The 17,075-nt window shown below is 38.9% G+C and overlaps 1 protein-coding gene and 1 long non-coding RNA gene across 2 annotated transcripts in view; both read left to right on the top strand.

Annotated features, from left to right (window-relative positions):
* LOC144322307 (uncharacterized) overlaps nucleotides 1-17,075 on the top strand; it is a 551,832-nt gene that overhangs the window by 394,016 nt on the left and 140,741 nt on the right. The window lies entirely within an intron of this gene.
* Nucleotides 8,632-9,305, top strand: TUSC1 (tumor suppressor candidate 1). The gene has a single exon (XM_077912179.1). The coding sequence runs from the start codon at nucleotides 8,632-8,634 to the stop codon at nucleotides 9,292-9,294; it is 663 nt and encodes a 220-aa protein (XP_077768305.1). The 3' UTR covers nucleotides 9,295-9,305.

The following is a 17,075-nucleotide window of genomic DNA, read 5'->3' as shown; positions in this document are numbered from 1 at the left end:
CAAGTTGGGTGGTAGTATTAATCCCTGAGATGGGAAAGTATGGGAGGAAATCAGGTTAGGAGAAAGGGCAGTATATTAAGGGTTTTATTTTGAAAATGTTTGAAATACCTGTGATATAATCAACAAGACATGTCAGGTGAGAATTAATATTTGAAGCCAGAACTCAGAGTACAGCATTCGGATTGCGATATAAATTTGGGAATCACTAGCATAGAAAAAAACAAGGTCTTGGATTGAATGAAATATTTAGTGAAAACATAGAGAATGAAGGACATCAGAATCCAGTATAAAAAAAAAAAAATCCAGTATAATCTGAGAGTTTGTAATTTTAGAGTTTATAATTGTAATGGCAACATATGTCCAAGTTTCTTTATTTTTTTATTTTTATTTTTTTATGATAGTCACACAGAGAGAGAGAGAGAGAGAGAGAGAGAGGCAGAGACATAGGCAGAGGGAGAAGCAGGCTCCATGCACTGGGAGCCCGATGTGGGATTCAATCCTGGGTCTCCAGGATCGCGCCCTGGGCCAAAGGCAGGCGCCAAACCACTGCGCCACCCAGGGATCCCTATGTTCAAGTTTCTACAATGTGCTAGACACTTTATACATTAAAGTATTTTAAATACTGGTTTATTACAGAATTTCAATAAATACTACTTGATTGCATGAATATACAAAAATATTGTATATTGAATATACAAAAATATTTGTCCTTCCCTAGGACAAATATTTTTTTTCTGCTGGAAATGTGGTAGAAAGTGTCCTCATTTTAGCTCAAGTGCCAAAACTAAAAGCATAGAAGATAGGTACCTGTTTGTGTAAAAGAGGATAAACTGTATCCAGAACATTCATCAAGGGATCGGGCCAGCGAAACTGGTTCATTGACCAGTATATAAGAGGACAGCATCATCAGAGAGGAGATTGAGGAGTATGAATTCCTTTGAAGAGTCTAATAGTCCCTACATGTTCCAAATATAAGTACCTCTAAAGAACTACAGATAAATAGTGTGAATAGTCCACAGAATGGAAACTGACATTCACCCTGAAGCAGAAGGCACTCTGAACTGTAGAAACTCATATTCTTATGCTTCCACAAGATGGAGTGCAATGAAAGTGGCCTTTAGACTTGGTATTGTTGGGACACTGTTGTTTAGATCCATCTGAAGGTTAAAGGTTAGCTGAGGATGACTTTGATGATAGAGAAGAATGACAAGTGGGAATGACTGACACTTCCTGAGTTTGGATTAATGGAAAGCAAGGAATGTAACTGACTTTAGCCTTCCCCAAAGGACTTCTCCAAAAGGACTACCTGTAGGAAGTAAGGCAACCCACAGAAAGAGGCTGTGCAGAGTTTACCACCAAAGCAAGGAGCAGGGAGGCACTAGAGGTGAAATGAAGAAAAGGGAATGATTTGTGCCAGAAGATTGATGTGGGATGGTCAAAGAACCCATAAATGTACCCTGTGAGAGCAAAGGCTTGCATGCAGGCATCTGCCATCAGAGGACCAAGTGCCAGAAAATGGCAGCATGATTTTTCTATGATTTTTCTTCCTTTTACTTCAGTCTCACTCTTACCTTGTCTCTGTTCCTGTCCCAAAGGAGCTAGAAACAGCAACTAGAGGAAGGTGAGGTGGTGAGGCATTAAAGAAACTAAACATATATTCCATCCTCCTTTCCCACTGCAGACTGGTTAATCCAGATCCGGGGCATGGGCAGTGATGTTGCTGTGAAGAGATGAGAAGCTATGAATTGAATGGGCATTGGAAGTTTCAAGTTATATTGTGATAGGCTTTTAATATATATATATATATATATATATATATATATATATATATATATTTTTTTTTTTTTATTCATGATAGTCACAGAGAGAGAGGGAGAGAGAGAGGCAGAGACACAGGCAGAGGGAGAAGCAGGCTCCATGCACCGGGAGCCCGACGTGGGATCCGATCCCGGGTCTCCAGGATCGCGCCCTGGGCCAAAGGCAGGCACCAAACCGCTGCGCCACCCAGGGATCCCCGTGATAGGCTTTTAATATCTGAAAATGAGGACTGTTCATTAGTTCTTGGAAGTCACTGAAAATTAATGGTTCTTCTTGAGATATTAGCCAAGGGAATGGAAGGAATAGCTAACAGAATGGGTTTGCGGGACAGTGGTAGGAGAACAATTAAATTGCTTGTCTTTTGAACTCTTCTGAAAATAGCTTGTGAATAACTTAGTTCTAATTAGAAATTATTCCCAAACTCTTATTACTATCTTCAGTGATGTGTACATAACTGGAGAATTCGATTGAGATAGAATCAGTGTCTTCAGTTACATATGCTCGAGAATAAGATAGATGGCCCTGTGTGTACATGGTTGAAAAGAAAACTCATTTCATTGGTGTGAAACCAAACATACAGAAAATGCTGGAAATACTCAGGTCTCTTGGTATTCTTTTCTATTATCAACTTCTACATGGATTTCTGAAGGTTGAGACCAGTAATTACAGTAAGAAGTAGGATATACTAATTGCCCCCATAGAACCTTTCTGTGATACTGAGAATGATCTATATCTGCCCCACCACTCATGCTAGCTGCTAAGGTACATGTGACCACTGACAACTTAAAATGTAACCAGTATAACTGAGGAATTTTTTTTTTTTTTTTTTTACATTTTATTTCATTTTAACTCATTTAAACTTGAACAGCTATCTGTGGCTAGTGGACAGCACGGGTCCAGACTCTTTAAGGGCTTGTGCTGAGCTACAAACACACAGCATGAAATAACACTGTTTTAGAACTGATGAAGACAGTTCCCAGCCATTTCCCACCTTAAAAAGTTTATATTGGGGAGTGCGCACCTAGGTGGCTCAGTCAGTTAACCATTGGACTCTTGATCTTAACTTGGGTCTTGATCTCAGGGTCATGAGTTCAAGCCTGATGTTGGACTCCACACTGGGTGTGGAGCCTATTAAAAAAAAAAAAAAAAAAAAAAAGGTCTATTTTGTACTCTTATTTTGGCCAAATATCCTGTGTAGATACCTTTTGCTCTTAGCCATGCTACTTTCTGTTAATCTATAATGTTTTGTCCTCTTTTATTAATCTGGCAAGTGCTTTCATAATATTTGAAAGAAGGAGGGTGTTTCCCTCACTATAAAAAGTATCTTAATTAAGACAGATAAGTCATACAGCTTTTGTTTATGTTGCAATTTTCCCTGTAGCTAGAATTAAATGATGCTGTCAAAGGGCAATGCTAGTGTTTGATGGCTTTTAATATTTTTGTCCATATCAAAAGACTAAATAAATGCAATCGATATCCCCAATTCCTAACTCTGTAGTAATTATTCCAATAAAGAGATATTCATGCTTCCAAGCATCAATACATGTTCTTCATTGCCCTAATAAATCTACTCCTAGAAAATAAACCATGTTCAGCTCAGGCTTTAGAAAGAATATTAGCAAACATCCAAGCTTACAATGTTATTAACCAAAGACTTCAGCACACTGGGCTTACAAAATATGGATTTTTAAAACCCAAACACTTAATGAGAACCATCAAGAAAGAAGAATCATATCTGCAAAGGGGCTGCATATTATATTTTGGGTGGCTCCTTTGGCAAAAAACTCAAATGAAGATTTTTAAATAGCACTGGCTATTCAGGAGAACTCATTCTATAAATGACTATCTCATAAAATAAAACAACTACAAAATAATAATATCAGCAGTTATGAGTACTCCTTGCTGGCTGACTCTATTTTAAGATATTCAGAGATCCTCACAAGAACCTCATGAGTTAGATACTATTTTATTCTCATTATATGAATGAGGAAGCTGTGGCTTTGAGGAAGCTGTGTTGTTAGGAGATTACCCAAGGCCCATAATCTGTGGTAGGAGAGTTGTGATATTTATCAAATCCAGGTATATCTTACACCAAAACCCATACCTCTTATTTATTACATATTTTTAAATCTACATATAAATACCCACTCTATACTTTTTAAAAGATTTATTTATTTATTTATTTATTTATTTATTTATTTATTTATTTATTTAAGAGAGAGCCAGTGAGTGAGCAGGGGAAGAGCAGAGGGAGAGGGCAAGAAAGAGAATCTTAAGCAAACTCCCTGCTGAGTGTGGAGCCAGTCAGGGGTCTCCATGTCATTGAGATCATGATCTGGGCTGAAACTCAGAGTCGTATGTTCATCCAACTGAGCCACCGGAGTATCCCAAGACCTACTATATATATATATATAATATATATATTTTAAACTTTATTTATTTAGAGAGACAGAGAGAGAGAGAGGCAGAGATACAGGCAGAGGGAGAAGCAGGCTCCACGCAGAGAGCCTGATGTGGGACTCGATCCAGGGTCTCCAGGATCATGCCCTGGGCTGCAGGTGGCGCTAAACCGCTGCACCACCGGGGCTGCCCAAGACCTACTATATGTTAAGACAAGTCATTAACAAGCCTGTGCCAACCTTCTTGTTTCAGTCTGCGTAATTCCAGCATGCTACAAAACTGCGAGTCTCTGTTAGCTCAGCTTGCTAGATATATAGGTTAACTTTGTTGACTATTAAATGGTTAGCAGTTTTACTTGGTAAAATCCTCCTTTTAGTGTATATAACAAAATAAGGAAATAAGGCATAAATTCTTTTAACATCCTATTCATTAAAGAAATATTTGTATCACTCACAGTCTTTCTCTCCCTATCTCTCTCATCCTCTCTCTCTCTCTCTCTCTCTAAATAGGTAGATACAAGATATATCCATAAGACATATATTAAGTCTCTCTATATAGGTATAGACATAGATATAGACAGGACTCATATCCTGTTTGCAGATCCACTTACACTAGAAATGTTAGGAAAGGACTTCAGCATCAAATTACTGGAATAGGTATTACCTTATCAATGTTTTAAAGGGGAATAATACTTTGAATTTAGAGGATCTAAGACAAATGGTATGAATATAATAAACTCATACAATGTATAAATGGTAGTGTATAAACTTTGCATTGGTGGATTTTTACAATCCAGATATGTGAGGAGAAAAAAAGGAAAGGTATGAACAATAGGAATTTATTTTCCATAGTTTTGGAGGCTGGGAAGTCCAAGATTAAGGCGCTGGTTGATCCAGTTCCCCAGTGAAGGAGCTCTTTCTGGCTTGCAGATGGCCACCTTCTGGCTGTGTTCTCATATGGCAAATGGGGAGGTGGGAAGGAGAGACAGAGAGACAGACAGACAGAGAGAGAGATATAGCAAATTTTCTGATGTATCTTCTTTTTTCTTCTTTGGGCAATTATCCCATCAGGAAAGCCTCACCTTCCTAACCAATCTAAACCCAATTACCTCCTAAAGACTCATTCCAAATACTGTCACATTAGTAATTAGTGCTTCAACATATGAATTTTAGGAGGACACAGTTCACTTCACAGAAGGCACATTATAACAAAACTCCAGGGCAAAAGAGCTCAATGACTCTTGGTAGAAGAGAGAATAGACCAGCAGGGTAAAAATGGAAGGTAAGTTTAGAAACACCCAGGGCTTCCTGATTAGCCATAACTTCCAGACTAAAGAGTTCAACACTGTTATATAACTGAACTTGATGAAGTTGTTAACCAAAATTTATTTGGTGAGATGTGTTAGGATGTTTTAAAGGAGAGATGGAACAGAGAGATAATGCATATAGAATTACTTGTCCCAAAGTAAATGTGCCATAAATTACCTTCATATGACTCATTTTATAAGGAATGTGATTCAAAATAGAGACATGAGAGACAAATGAGTACAGTATGACAATAAAAGATCTTAGAAATCAACTAGGGATACAGAAAACAAACTGTATATACCATAGGGCCTTTTCCTCAAGCAAGCATGTAGAAATATATAACAGTTCCATGTATGGAAAGAAACTTTTTTGGAGGATGGGAGAAAGTGCAATAAATTCAACAGCTGTCAACCATAGTTGGTTTTGAGAAATACTAAAATAGATGCATAGCTTGTAAGGCAAAAAGCAGTGCCACTTCAACTTGCTGACCTGGCTTTTCTCAACTACACTATTTACAAAAATGTTGGTTTAAAGCATTGTATCAAGCACAGTGATGATCATAACCTCATCTAATCATCTTTTTTCTTACCAAACACAGGAGGGAGAATACTTTTTTAAAATTAAATTTAAGTCGTTCAATAATTAGACAGTAGGCATTGAAAGTATAGAGGAGGAAACAAAAACCTAAAGAAAAAAAACTTAGTAAAAAAAAAAATGAAATAAAATAAAGTAGTACTTGCAGGGAAATAGCAAAATCAAGTATGCTAAATGACTTACATTTTTCTGCTCTTTTACTCTAAATTTCATGACCTTAGTGAAGGAATAATCTTTAGCCTTAGAGTTTCCTAAACACAGTGTGCAAACGATCCATTGGAGTTTGTATTTTATTATTTGATTGTTTTTTAATTTTCTTAATGGAATACAGTCATTGCTTTATTTTTTTAAGAGTTTATTCATTCATTCATGAGAGACACAGAAAGAGAGAAGCAGAGACATAGACAGAGGGAGAAGCAGGCTCTTCTCAGGGAGTCTGATGCAGGACTCAATCCCCAGACCCCAGGATAGGGATCATGTCCTGAGCCAAAGGCAGATGCTTACCCGATGAGTCACCCAGGAATCCCTTTCTTTACCTCTTTCTCTTGAGTAAGAATAGCTTAAAGGACGACGCATGTTGAGTCAGGTAAAGAGCACTCTATGTCCTTTAAGACTTTTCCTATTTAGCAAGCAAATAATTTTACTGTTTAGAATCCCCCATTCTTAAAAGAAAGTACAGGTGTCTATTTTTTTCTAATTAAGAGCTTACATATTTGTCTATAAAGATTACTATAGCCCCATATTCTAAATTTTATCAGCTCCATAATTTTTTCTCTATCCAATATTTTTTCCATTTTATTTTCATCCGATATTATTTTTGTAATAATATTTTCATATGGAGACTACTGACAAAAAATAATGAGAAGCATTTTTACTGTTTGCACTGCTATATTTAGAAATAATGTAATGTTCATTTTATGGCAGATAATTGACATATTATTTTAAGTTATATTTAAATACATTTAAATATAAATCAATAATTTTGGCAGTAGTCAGTTTAGTAATTCTGTTGCCTCAAATCCTCTTTCAACTTAGAAATTATATCCATTGTTTCTACCTCATATTTGAAAGATTAGTGGACCCTCCATTAACCATAAGGTGAATATTCATTGCTATGCACAGATAACCTCCAGGACTGTTATTGATAGCTTTTGGTTGGATCATCCTCCTATATACATATATTTTTTTCCCCTTCTTGTCCTGTCCTGTCGTTTCCTTTCCTCTCTTCCCTTTCTTTTACTAAAATAGTTATATAAGCCATAGGTCATAGAGGACTAAATTGAGCAGATAGACAATTTTACTCGGTCTTCTTAATCAGTTTTACCTGCTTTTTATATTTTACATTTGCTTCATTACTTTTACAAAGCTAAAGAGAGTGCTTTGGGATTGAGTCAGGTGTAGAGAGGAGGTCATGGAGGACTTCTCGTGCAACCAGCATCAGTGTTCTTTAGGAATCCCAGTATGGTTCATTACAATGGTCAGTTACAAAAACTTGGTTAACTGTTTTCCAAGTTTCTTATTTTTACTTGTATTGTTCAATGAAACCCCAGCTCTGTGAATCTATGTCGCATGCTCTTCTGGCTCGTTTACATGTTCCAAAGGTTTGAAGACTTCACTGAACCTAAGAATCACCTGGGACCTTGCTAAAAATATTCTTGCTACCACCCCTCCCACCCCCCCACCCCTCCCCCCCTCCCCCGTGAGATTCTGGCATCAGCATGTTCCTTAATTCACTTTGCAGTAATCCAGTTACTTTATACATGGAATCCCTTCAAAATAAGGAACGTGATTCATTCAATCAGTTGCATCCACCTGTCACCAGAAATTCCGGTGCTTAGTACTCAGTCTCTTAGATATTGGAGCACATTTTGAGTCTCATAGGTTTGTGGACCCGCTTGAGAAAGCAACTAATCCTAACCTGGTTTCTACGGGGTTGCAATTTGCAGGGCGGGACCCCGGCTGTTCACGGGTGGGGAGTCGCCCACGCTGTTCGGAGACGTGCCTGTTCCCACTCGAGGCCCCACGCGCAGCTCTGACGCTTCACTGCGCCTAGAGGGGCTCAAGACCGCCCGCTCCCAACCTGCCCCTCTGTGTCTCAGAACGCATCCTGTTACCATCGTTGTGTGCTTTGCGAGCGTCGTGCGGGCGGCGGCTGCGCTGGGCTGCAGCGCCGGGGCCTGCACGGAAGCGGCCGCAGCACCCCGCGGGGACTCACGCCCCCGCCCCCGCCCCCCCCCGCCCGAGGGCTGAGCAGCAACGCGCTCCCCGGGGCATTGTGTGCGCGGGCCGCGGAGCCAGGCCCGGGGGCGGGGGGCAGCTCCACCGCGGGAGACAGACACGCCTCGGCCCGGGCACATTCCCGGCCCCCTCTGGCCCCGGGCCAGCAGCCGCCGCCCGCCACCTCTCCTCCTCCTCCTCCTCCTCCGCCTCCGCCTCCTCCGCCTCCTCCGCCGCGGCCCCGGCCGCCCGCGCCTCGGCCCACGGCGCCGGCGGCGCGGCGGGGACAGCACCGATGTGGCGCATGCGTGGTGGCGCCAGCAGGCGCGGGGGCTGCGGCGGCGGGGACGGCGGCGGGGACGGCCGCGGGCAGGGCCGCCCGGGCCGGGCTCGCGGGGGCGGCGGCGGCGGCGTAGGCGGCGGCGGCGGCGGCGGCGGCGGCGTGGGCTGGCGAGGCCGTGCGGGCGGCGCCCGGCAGCAGCTGGAGGAGCGGTTCGCCGACCTGGCCGCGAGCCACCTGGAGGCCATCCGCGCGCGGGACGAGCGGGACCGGCAGAACGCGCGGCTGCGCGAGGAGAACGCCCGGCTGCGGCTGGAAAACCGGCGGCTGAAGCGCGAGAACCGCAGCCTCTTCCGTCAGGCCCTGCGGCTTCCCGGCGACGGTGGCGACGGGGCGGCCGCGGCCGCGGCGAGGGCCAGCCCGGGCCCCGACGACGCCGGCACGAACCGCGGGGCGGGGGGCGGCGGCCTCGAGGACGAGCCGGGCAGCCCCAGGGCCCTGAGGGCCCGGCTCGAGAAGCTGGAGGCCATGTACCGCCGGGCGCTGCTGCAGCTGCACCTCGAGCAGCGGGGACCGCGCGCGCCGCGCCCGCGTGGCGACAAGGACGAGCCGCCCGTGCGCGCCCCCGAGCCAGGCCTGCGCGCCCCGGACGCCGGGCCCCCCGGGCCCTGGCTGTAGCCCGCGGCCGCGGCCGGCGGGGGGCGGGGCGGGGCGGGGCGGGGGCGGGGCTTCGCGCGGCCCCGCCTTCCCCGCGCCTAGCAACGGCCTGGCCCGCTCCGCCGCGCGCTCCGCCCCCCCCCGCCCCCCCCCCCCCCCCCCGGGCCCTGCCGGGGCGAGGGCGGCCTGAGGGCGAGCGCCGCCGCGGCCCTCGGGAGCCCCCCTGCCGCCGCCCGCCTGCACAGCACCTGCCTCCTGCCTCCTGCCTCCTGCCTCCTGCCTCCTGCCCTGCGGGGTCCCTGGGCCGCGGCCTGGAAGCCGAGGGGCGCCCTTTACAACAGCGAGAACACTGTGCCAGTCAACGCTCTCCGATGCCTGAACGTTTCACGGTGGCGCGAGGACCTCTTCTATTTTTTTTTTTTCCTTTTTTCCCCCCTGTTTTGGTTCTTTAGGAATGATTAATGCATCTTGAGTTGGTTGAATTTGTTGTTCATACTTCAGTCCCCTAAATGCTCCAGCCATGATCTCTTATGTGGCCAACATTCGCTTTTATAAATCAGTATTACTTAGGATATCCTATAAAGTAACACCTTTTTATTAAAAAGGTAATATTTATTAGGAGCTCTGTGTCTGCCCCCTGCTCTAGTCCTTAAACATCTAATATAAACTGATTTGTTTACCCCCCCAAGAAAATTTTTAAGCTTATAAGGGATCCTTTAAATTGATAAATAAACCTGGTGCGTTAAAAATAACCTAGAAACTTCCCACGACTATTCTTTGAAGTGTGTTACCTTTTTACACATGTTTAAGAAATATACATGACATGTATACATTTTACGAGGTTCGATGTCTGACTTATTCTTTGTGAGCTACCATTTTTGCTTAATGTAAGTGATCGTTTTAGATAATTAAAGATTAGGTAGTCTAAATACTATTTCACTATTTTTATTACATTTTAGGCAGTAGAGCATAGTCAGTGCACAGCTACTGTCTTTATTTAATAGTTTTTAAGAAATCATTAATTGTCTCTGTATCAAAAGCTTCCAAAGCGATTTAAGTCTCAATTGTGGTTTCAATGGCAAAACAAAAACAAAAACAAAAAAAAAGTGGTTGATTTCAACAACCATGTTCTAAAAAAACCTTTTTGCATTTTATTGAATAGGCACCTTTGACTAAGTAGTAAAGAAGATACCAGTGTACCTCATAAAAATCATGAATATAATACAGCGTATAAGTGATGGAGAAGAATATGAGTTTTTGCAAAGGCTAGAAATTAAATCATAAGTTTGAGTTTTATTTGTGACATATCCCAGAAGTTTCAAATATATGACATATATTACAAAAAAAAAAAGGTATCAGGGAAAATAGTTTTGTGATTTTTTTTTATTCCTGGGGTTTGAAGACACTGTGCATTTTGCTGAAAGGTAGTTGATATTTGTTGTAAATAATACGATCTTCCTCTCTGACTGAAAAATATAAGAAGAATCTTGGTGAGGATATGAAAAGTATTTCTATCACCTTTACTTCATTTCTTACAGTGAAAGAAATAAAACAGTTTTAGGAGGCAGTAGAAATTAAAGGATAGGAATAAAGCATATCAGCCCTGCTACTACTTAACTGTAGTTTTGGGTTTAAATTAGTTAATCTTTCCAAGCCTTACTTTTCTCATCATTAAATGAATGCAACATCTACCTCAAAACATACAAATTTTATTGAGATGTTATATGTAAAATGCCACAGTAAGTGGTTGATGAATGAGAATTATCATCCAAAATGTGAAAGTCATAAATGCGTATTTTCTGACACTTTCCTTTCCCTATTTTCCTCCTATATGACTTTATATTAGCAGAGAAATATATTCTTTGAGTTGACATTTTTCACTTCTTATAAATAAATAGGGGAGGGAAAGCTCTATATAATAAGGGAATAATGCATCAAAATGTTCAAAAATAGTTGCCACGTGTGACAAAATTGGGAATATTCAATAAGCAGGCAAAATATTTAGTTTTTAAGTACCTTTTGTGTTAAAATCATGAATAAGTATGTAAAAAATTGTAAAAGAATGAGCATAAAAACATATAAGTGGGGACAACTTCTAAGCATAATTCCTAAAAAACCTCTGAAACCAAAATGCCCCATGAGATGGATTAAGGCTGATAAATATTTCAACTTTGTTGAAATTCTCTGCTGATAACTGATAAAGCACCGTGTAGTAATACAAAAGATCTTTGTAATATCAAAATATGTGTCTGTTAAAGAAGTGGGTAAAGTTGATTTTAGAAAAGTTTGATCTAGGATCTGTTTTGATTTAAAATAAACTATTAGTTCAGATTATAATACCTTGACATTTTATTTTCATAATTTGTTGTGCAATGAAAAGGGCTTATAATTTATAGAAATGAGCAACAAAAATAGGCCATGTTAGCAAACAAATGTAGTAGGAAGGATTGGCATTCTTAAATAGCCTTTTTTATGGCTGCTATTCACACAACTATACTTTCTTTATCTTTTCCTCTATAAAAAATTAGGATATAAGTCAAAGCAATATGGAATGAGTACTTCTGTAGGTCATAAAACAGGCTATCTTTGCTAAACTTGAACATATTTGTGATATTTATAACGTATTTGAAGAATACTGGAAGACATTTCTTGTCCTTTAATTTAGACATAGGTTTGTCAGTTTATGAGTATTGCCATGATGAAACTAATACCAAATTGTTTAATAAATTGAATTATTGGTACATATTAATAATTATTAGTGATTTTGGGTTACAATGCCAAAATATGAAAAGGGCTTATAATTTATAGAAATGAGCAGCAAAAATAGGCCATGTTAGCAAACCAATGTTGCAGGAAGGATTGGCATTTTTAAACAGCATTTTTTATGGCTGCTATTCACAAAACTATACTTCCTTTATCTTTTCCTCTATAAAAAATTAGGATATAAGTCAAAGCAATATGGAATGAGTACTTCCATTCCATGGAATGGAAGCAAAATCTCTATTTTGCTAAAAGAAACAGATTTTTCACTGAGAAATTCTCACAAAATCGACATGAATAGGTGACACAATTTATTAATCTTTCTGTTTAGTGATTAATTAATTACAATTCTGATTTATCTAATATAAACATGCTTTTTTGAACTATATCTTATCCATCTGATATAGACAGTCTGTGAATATATTTAGGCACTGGAAATAATGGACCAAGGAAGACACTTAGATAATAACCACATCTGACCTTATAAGGATAAGTCATGCTCAAATTTCAAATTTTAAGCTTAAACTAAGATTTTCATCTCTCAATGATCAGGATTAAAACTACATTGTTTTTAGAGGATAGCAGATTTTACTTATGAAATTCATGTTCAGAATCTACTTGTCAGTATAATCTTTGCTTATTTCATGATAACTTATTAGTAAGAAAGTCCTTTTGTATACCCAAACTCTCAGACATCTGTCATGTTTTAGGGAAAATTTGGGAAAGGACAACAGTGAATGTGTTGGTGCTTGACTCTTAAGAGTCTGAATGATAAGCATTCTACTAAAAATTTGAGCTTTTATAAGAAGAAATTTGAACAACAATCTATCTCCTATTTCATACTTGGGACTGATAAAAGTTTTCCTTGGCCTTTCATTTTTCCAGATCTCCTTGCTTTATCTTTGATTTTAAAATCGACTCTATGGTATTTTGAACTTAATGAACCTGCCTTTAGTTATGGTAAAGACTTGCTAAGAACCAAGAAATCCAACAATTCATTGACTATTGAGAGCAATGGAAAAAAATTTTTTTTTTCCTATTACATACTATGTTTGATTCAAGTGCTTCAGGATGTCCGGAATCTTTGCTCTCCATGGTCCTTCAAGGTCTCAGAACCTGTTAAACGTTCTTCTACCTTACACTGGGTCATTGTTTCATTTGCTTGGCAGAAACAGGTTATTCCGGATCCAGCTTTCAGCATATGGGAAAGAGAAAGAGAACTTGGAAGAGTTCTGCCCCGATCTGAAAAATAACATAAATTACCCCGGACACATTCTGTTAGTAAAACTTCATCATATAAAACCCATTTAACTTCAAAGGAGGCTGAGAAGTATAGTCAAGTGATAGAGTTTTGCCCAGCTATAATTTCATTATTATAGAAGACAGAGAACAGATTTTGGTGGACAACCCCCTTAAAAGAGGCTAGCATCTACTTAATTTTTTAAAGGACTTACATATTCTCATATAACATTCTTGAAACGACATAATTTAAAATAGAAATATTATGGTATTGCTTTACCGATTGAAAAAGGTCCAACCTTTTCATTCCGCTTTGTACCATCATTATGAGTACAAAACATAAGATACTGTTTGAAATAAACAAGGAAATATAGTTATTAAATTTTATATAGGAAATACTTATAAAATGTATAAATAGTATATATGTCATAAAAATACAGTTTTAAGAGCTTGTAATTGGTAAGCATTATTTCATACGTAAATCTAGATTTATAACTTGAAGGAGAAATGTTTCTGTTCATCTTGTTTCTTATATACCAGCATTTTACAATCTGTAGAGCAGAAAGAGACCTTGGTAAATTTCAGCCCAGTATTCCTCAGACTCTTGGCAACAATTTAACAACTTGAGCAAGCTATGTACATACCCACTCCATAATTTAGAATATGTGCATCGCAATTCTAGGTAATATTATTCTCCCCTGTTTATGAATGAAGAAACTAATGAACAAAGATTATGAATAAATTTTCCAAAGTAAAAATGAAAAATATATTTAAAAAATTTAATTGACATGTAATTGTATTCATATGTCTTAGGACAATGATTTGATGTATGTATGTATTGCAAAATGATAACAATAAGTTTAGTTAACACAACCACGTAGTTGAAAATCTTTTTCCTTGTGATGAGAATTTTTAAAGATCTACTGTCTTAGGAACGTTCAAATGTACAATATAGTATGGTTGATTATAATTACCACAGTGTACATTATATCCCAAGACTTATTCAAATAAGCTATTTTACTGGTTTTGATAAGAATACTTCTGATTTTCTCTATTAACATGATATGATTGTCCAGTAATTTCCTAATTTTGCACTCTTTATCATGGCCATGATTATACTTATTCCATAAAAAGATTTTTTTGTTTGTGCTGCAGTACAGTTTAAATAGTAATGGAGTTATATGTTCCTTTACATTTTTGTAAATTTTATGCATGACATTCTTGGGGATATATGGATAGATTATTTTGGGAGGAAAGAGTAGATCTTTGAAAATTTTGCCTACTTATTTGATGGAAACGTATCTCTTTATAATTATGGCCCAGAGAGACTGAAGAGAAAGATTTATATTTCTTGGTCAGAAGAGGGACTCTCCCTCTATCTTACAAGACACAGAAAGAAAGCAGAGAGTCCCATTTCCTTTGGCAGCTATCATGCGATCATAAGAATGGCAGCACAGAGAGATGGAAGAAAACTTCTTTATTGATAACATCATAGCTGCTCTGGTTGTCATGCCTGGGGTCTGTCCTACATCTGGACTGTCAGTTATGGGTGAAAATACATTTCCTTATTGTTTAAGGCAGTTTGAGTTAGAGCATTTAAAAAGGTCACAATGGAATCGTATACTAGAATGAACATTACAGTGACACACCAAAATACGGGTTTCTCACAAACAATGTTGAGGAAGAGAAGTCAAACATAAAAGTACATAAAAGGGACAAAAAACCCAATATCTATATGTTTAGACTTGTACAAATTAAACAAGAAAAAAATTATCCCATTTTAGAAATGGGCAAAAGACTTAACAGATCCTTTTTTATTAGAGAAAAGCTAAATATCCCAATAAACAAAGGGGAAGATTTTCAAATTAACAGTAATATAAAACTAAGCTTTGGTGTCCTATCTCTAGCATTGGATAACTCACTCAGCATTTGCTTAATGGCTAAAGCAAAAAATAAAATAAAATAAAATAAAAATCCTTCCGAACCTCTACTCCTATGGTCCTTACATTTTACTGGTTATTAAATTATTTAATTTTTTTTCTCAAAATGGCCTTTCATAGTTTTCCCTTTTTGTTCATAATTTTGGGCCTATCGTATTTAAGGGCCTTTGGCTTTCACTTTCTGTAAGGTGAGCATTGAGGAATGCAAATTTATTTTAATTCAGATGAGTAAATTGGTGTATGTACTATTGATTAATAATCTTCAAAACAGGGTATGCAGTTAAAATTCTCAGATCTTCAATTTATATTTATTTTATTTTCATCCTTTAAAACTTTTTTTTTTAAAGATTGTATTTATTTATTCATGAGAGATACAGAGAGAGAGAGGGGGGCAGAGACGCAGGCAGAGGGAGAAGCAGGCTCCATGCAGGGAGCCCGACATGGGACTCAATCACAGGTCTCCAGGATCACACCCTGGGCTGAAGGCGCTGAACTGCTGAGCCACCTGGGCTGCCCCTTTAAAACTTTATTGTGTATGTTCCACAATGCTTTTAGTATAGTAAATGACACAAATTTTGGTATGTGCTCAAAATGTTTTACAGATCCCACACTACACTGGGAATCACCTCAGTTGCAGGATTTCTCATTTATTAGCCTAAGACCTCAATCTCTTTATTGCTTAATCTCTGTAGTACACAATTTTTTAGAATAAATGTAACAAAATGTATCCAAATATGTATCATAGTTACACTTGTTATAAGACTTCAATTAGATTTTATATCAGAGCTTGGATTGTATGCTTTAAAATATAACCAAAATAAAAAAAAAGATGTTGTTTCTAAAGGATAATTTCTTCGTGTCCCTTCACTTTTGGGACAAAAAAAAATCACTAAAATGATTTTGACTCATGTTATCTTCCCAACTACTTCTTAAGGTTGAAAATTAATTAAAAATTTTGGGTATATATCTCTTTGGCCTTTGATATATTTCAAGGGAGAACTCTGGGCAGGTTTGTATCTATCAAGTATAAGATGGCTACCAAATTAACCTAAAAATCCTAAATGCTATATTACTGAATCTTTGTTCTTTACAACATTTTCTGAGAAGAACAAAAACACTTCCATGCTTTTAATAAGGCACATTAGTACTACTAATAACTCTAAGACATGAAAATATCTGACTGTGAAGTTGATTATGTACTCAAGCAGAAAGCTGTAATAAAAAGTTTTCTGAATCCACTCTCCCTCTATAAATGTTTTCTCCCATATTATTGATGCAGATGTTGAGTTTCTTCAAAAAAATGCAAAATAATTGGACCTGAGGACTCCTTTAGCTATTAAGTATCTTTCACATTTTTACTAAATAAACATTTCTGTGAGATAAATTCTGAGTTATTCTTCTGAAACTGAGGTTCAGTAGCATCAGAAGAAAGAAAAAATATAAATAAAATATCCAAGCATACTCCCAAATATCAAACATTTGTCTTCTAGATCCACTCTCCATCTTTCTCCACTCTGCTCTCTATTTATCACATCACTAGATTCCCTTGGTCCTTGGGTTCCAGGGTAAACTTGGCTTCTTGTTAGATTTTGGCTACTGGGAAATACAAGCATGAGATCAGAAGGAGGAAATAGTGTTAGCTCTGTGTTTTCTATGGGCTTCTTACATCCTTCTACCAAAGATCACTGCTCCTGTAAGTTTGCTTTCTCTCTCTATGAAGCCGTGTCTGCAGGTTCTGATAAAGGCTCTAGCCCCTCACCACTTCTGGCCAAGGGGTGGTGAAGTTCTCCATGACAGGTATTACAAGCTTCAAGGTACTTATGTCTCTTCTAGTTTTCCTAAACCATATCCAAGTTTTCATAA

Source organism: Canis aureus, chromosome 10, assembly GCF_053574225.1.
Source record: "Canis aureus isolate CA01 chromosome 10, VMU_Caureus_v.1.0, whole genome shotgun sequence".
Lineage (NCBI taxonomy): Eukaryota > Metazoa > Chordata > Mammalia > Carnivora > Canidae > Canis > Canis aureus.
Note: the sequence above shows the minus strand (reverse complement) of the source record. Positions and strands in the feature narration are given on the sequence as shown.